Genomic DNA, 4,946 nt, shown 5'->3' with positions numbered 1-4,946 from the left:
GTGTGTTAGCTAGCAGCCGACACCAATGCAAGTGCGATGCCGTTGAGTACGAGACTCGTTGGCGTCCTAAAGAACATTACCTGACCGCTTTTCTCAACTTTTTCTCGAGGTAGTTAACCGAGTTCCCATGATAGTCTGTTTCCAAAAAAATGATACCGATGTGGTCCAAACTGCTTGGTTAAACCTTCATTCAGTCGTGATCGGATGGGATACGGTTCGCTTCCGGAGAAAACGAACGAACACGATGGCTTGTAGGGGCTAGAAATGCAATAAACTACTAAGACGGTGTCTTACGCTTGTGAAGAAAAGACGGTAAAAATTTCCATTTCTGTTTATTGCAGGATACCCTCATATCTCGTTTCACCTGTCTGTACATAGCAATATCCTCATGAATCGATACATTTCTTTCGTCACGAGTTCCTGTTTACACCTATTTACTCCATCCTAGATATTAGGACCTTTGTCGTACCACTCGCTTCATCAAATATTTCATCCTAGGTTGGGCTGCATCTATCTATTGGTGTTTTATTTCATTCCGTACGCTATGCACCCAGTTTTTGGTGCTACGGCTCTGATGCCCCATGACCGATGAGCCTCACTTGAAAGTACTTGGAAACAATATTGGAGTTTTCCGAAGAATGGAAAATCTGTTTTGGAATTTCTGTGTTTGATATATACAAAGCAAGATAGCGCAGATTAAACACCGTTAACGCGACACAACACCAGTTTGAGTCAGGCGGAAAATGTTTCCAACTCAATTTTTAGCGCTGTTTGCAGTTTTTTTCTTCAAAGGAACTAGGGCATTTTGGCATGAGGGAAACACAACGGTGTGATGGAAGTGAATCGGTAAAAAGACATTTGTGTGAAAGGCCTGGAGTATTATCAATCATCTGGGGGTGTCTGCTGACCAGCTTGAGATAATTGCATGGTTTGTGGTGACGTGGTGGATGAAGTGGTTTCTGAAGACGCACGTCGTGCTTTTGCTGGCGAGCTGGACGGTGGGTAAGTGACATGTTTGGAAACATATGAGGAAGAATTTATGTGTGATGTTGAATGAATTTGTCCGTTCTGATTACTGTTGCCCACGGATTCAGATGCAGGAAAACACTCGTCTGGTTCCGACTCCGACTGCTTTTGTGTCCTTAAGGTCAGTGTTGATGGCAAACTTTGGTGTGGATAGGATGTCCCATTGGTCACATTAGCCATGGCGGTGGCAGCCGCTATTGCAGCTGCATTCCAAAGCATGTTCGCGGGTTCGGACATTAGATGTAGTTTGCTAGGGTCATGTGGCTTCACTCGCGATTCCATTGTATCCATTCCAATGCCTGATAGACTTTTGAGAAAGGCCATTTGCTCCAGCGATCCGAACATGACTGAGTGATTGTTACGAATCGGATCCGCTTCGGTAGTAATGTGTGACTGCTCTTGAATGATACTCGATTTGCTGAATGCCATTAGGTTTTGAAGCTCCTCAGTTGGAGCTAAAGTGGAGCTGAATAGATTTTCTAAAGGTCCCCAACGTTGTGGAGTCGAATTGGCAGCCAGACCTTTGATCTTCTGCTTCGAACATACATTTTCAACACCAGCTTTCCACGAATCGTATCCATTGGATTCGGTTGCATTGGTTTCCACTCCATTCGGTTTTATCTGATCGTCTGAATATTGCTCACTGTGTTGCGCAAGAAAAACAAATGGATCGGGTTTGAAGGCATTCCATTTATTCTGCTGTGTGCCTTGTAAATCTAGCGCGGAGGGTTCCGTTGAAACTGCAGGGGTCAGACCATTGTTGACTGAATTCATGTACAGTTTTAGATAATTTTCCAAAAACGCAGGGCAGTTACTGTCGCCAGTGGGATATTTGCCCAAAAGTTTGGAGTCCTTATCAGTATGCGGCTGTCTACCAGTTGTTGAAAACCTATCAGGTGTTCGAAATGGACTTGAAAGCATTGCTGGAGAGCCAGTGTAGGGACCCGTCTCCTTCCGTTGTCCATCGCCGTAATCGGAATAATAATAGCCTGGACGATGGAAAATGTGTGAACCTAGGCCCAGAGGAGATGGGGATGATTGTCTAGGCAGATAAGACATTGGCGGGATGAACAGTTTTGAGGAAAATGTATTCAAACTGGGCACATTTACGTCTTTTCCCGGATTCTGTTTCTTCCATTTGGTTCTTCGGTTCTGGAACCAAATTTTTACCTGGGTTTCAGTCAGGTTCAAGGCCAAAGCCAGGTTCAGTCTCTCGCAAACGGACAAATATCGTGTTGTTTTGAACTTGTTCTCTAGGGTTACAAGCTGTTCGTAGGTAAATGCGGTTCTGGCTCGTCGAGGTTTCGCATTTTGGCTCTGGCCGGTGTTAAATTTGTTATCTGTATTTTCGGGATCACTGTCTCCCAAACTTTCATTGCTTTGGCTCTCTGTTTCACTTCTATCCTCATGCTGGTCCGCAATAAACTGTCTCTCATTGGATTGAAAGTATGGGTGATATTGCACTGGATTTTTTTTGTCACCGAGTTCTTCATTATATGAAGCCGTATCAGAGGATGTGTGGGAAAATCCTTTGTCCGGTTCCCTCTTTTTACATAAAAATGTCTTGGCCTCTTCGTTTCGGTGTCTTTTGGAGTTCAAGGTAGTTTCTGCATGAACCACATCATCCGTCATTGTTCCACGTCGGGGCCTTTTCATGTCTGGTGACTTAACCGTGGCCAGATGGGAGCTCTCTTCGGTAACATAAAGTTTCCCGCTCCTGTTCGAAACAAAATCATCAGAATGAAGGGTACTGTAATGTTCCGATTGATCATCGTCAGAAAGAACTGAATCGTGATTCCAGGAAGCGGATTCTGAGGGAAATGATCTGTGTCGTGGATAACGTTCCGGTTTGTTGATACCTACAGAATTCACAAAAAAATGTCTGTTAAGATTTCAAAAGCATCTGTAATGGTGAACAGCTACAGCTGCAAAAAAACCAGTCTTAATTAGCTTTGTAATGTACTACTCATAAGGTTGTTGAAAATCCGTCGACAGCCCACGACCGGTTTCGCTCTTTTTGGGGCTCATCAGGTAGGCTCAGTCCCCGTGTTTCCGTCAACCTTATGTTCTACTTGAAACCAAATTGCACGAAATTAGCAAATATACACTCATTTGCGAGTCTCTCAGAAAACCAAATTAGTTTGCAAATGAGTGTATATTTACTAGTTTGATTCAGCTTTCTTACTAGGAGCTGCAGTGATAGGAGTTTTAAGCCCACCTCATGTTATAGTAAATTGCCTCATTCTGCCCAACCACTCAGCCTCATTGTTTGAATCCGCAATGACAGATTCCAAAAGGAAGTAGAGTGTTCACCAGCTCACTGGGATACCCGTCACCCATTGTGGCGCAATTATGTATACTTTTCCCAACTCGCGTTCAAAGTGATCCTGGACAAGCTGAATCATCCCACTCACAAGAAGTTTGGTTGAGGAAGTTCTTTCCAAGGGTCACTTTAGTGCGTTTTCCTGGGTTTACAAACCGAACAATCAATCGAATTAAGTATCGAAACTGTATAAAATGGACCAGAAGTGAACTTATGAACTGAAGAACTGAGAAAAGTCAACTGAACAGCAAGATTTTGGGTTCTTGGTAGAACGGTCCCAGAGGTTGCTATAAACAACACAGTTCAGAGAAAAACATCCAGTGAAGTAAGCTACTCACAAGGTTGCTGAAAACTCCTCGACAGTCCACGACTGGTTTCGCCCTTCTTAGGGCTCATTAGGCAGGCGCAGTCCCTGAGTTTCCGTCGACCTTGTGTTCTACTTGATCCCAAATTGGACTATTTTCGAGAAATACACTCATTTGCAAATCAGGGGACTGTGTCTGCCTGATGAGCCCCAAGAAGGGCGAAACCGGTCGTGGGCTTTCAAAGAGTTTTCGGCAACCTGGTGAGTAGTTTCCTTTATGAAAATATACTGCGATATCTCGAATATCATGCCAACTGAATCACTAGGCGGCCTGTGTGCAGCACATTCAGTTGTACAATATCATAAACGAGAGATTCAGTTGAGCTTCTCGTGAAGACCAAATTGATTTGCAAATGAGTGTACCCCTAGAGAATCCAGTGAAGTAGATTTGCACCAGGTCGGTTCATCTTGCCCTAACACAAGGGAAAATGATGCTGTGAAATTTAGCACCGCTCACCACAAGCCATCTATTAAATCATCAGCTGAATCCATTTTAAGAGAAACAAGCTGAACTTTTTGGAGAATATTTTGACATATAGATGACATCGATTTCTCGACCAAAATTTTGATACCAGAAACATGAGGACAAATCAAAATCTGCTAACAAATAATTACCTTAATTCATAAATAATTATCCATATCAAAGGCCACGTCAAACGAATGAACTTGAGGAGGGATGATGGCATTCATAAAAAAATACAGAAGCTGTCATGTTGCCATTCCGCCGAGAATTAGTTCAAGGATCTTTTGTGCCAGAGTCGAGTGGATCCGTTGGAGTAAGTTACGGTTGAGTAGTGAAAAAATGGGAACTTGTAATGAAAAACCAACGGCTAAATCCAGCTCGTCCAGCAATTTATGCATTCCGGGTGCTTCTTAACGAGAGGGAGTTACGAGGAGCAACATTTCAATGAGAAGAAGCCGGTAAAATATCAAACAGTCGCCATTTAAGTTCACTATAAGTTGGACAGAAAAATCACCGTTGGAACTACTTCATATCTCCTGACTTTGTAACTTTATAAGTTATTACAAAATCATACAACTCATAATTTTCGTAAGAGGTACATTCTGGTGATCGAGGTAATTTGAAGTTTGAGGAGTTTGTCACTTAAAACTTGTAATACTGCAGATTATAGAGGCATCAAAAGTTTATACTGACACGATGATGCATTTCGTCGGCCGGTTTAGCTGCTATCCCCATAGGTAGGTGGCGCAAGTGTGCTTAAACTTTTGTCT

At 42.9% G+C, this 4,946-nt stretch overlaps 1 protein-coding gene across 1 annotated transcript; it reads right to left on the bottom strand.

The window, feature by feature from the left end:
* Positions 1–882: 882 nt before the first annotated feature.
* T265_01789 (hypothetical protein) lies at positions 883–2,658 on the bottom strand (the record flags this gene model as incomplete). The annotated part of the gene is made up of 1 exon (XM_009165879.1): positions 883–2,658. One exon carries the CDS (start codon positions 2,656–2,658, stop codon positions 883–885), a length of 1,776 nt encoding a protein of 591 aa, XP_009164143.1.
* Positions 2,659–4,946: the final 2,288 nt, after the last annotated feature.

This window comes from Opisthorchis viverrini (genome assembly GCF_000715545.1).
Source record: "Opisthorchis viverrini unplaced genomic scaffold opera_v5_19, whole genome shotgun sequence".
Lineage (NCBI taxonomy): Eukaryota > Metazoa > Platyhelminthes > Trematoda > Opisthorchiida > Opisthorchiidae > Opisthorchis > Opisthorchis viverrini.
Note: the sequence above shows the minus strand (reverse complement) of the source record. Positions and strands in the feature narration are given on the sequence as shown.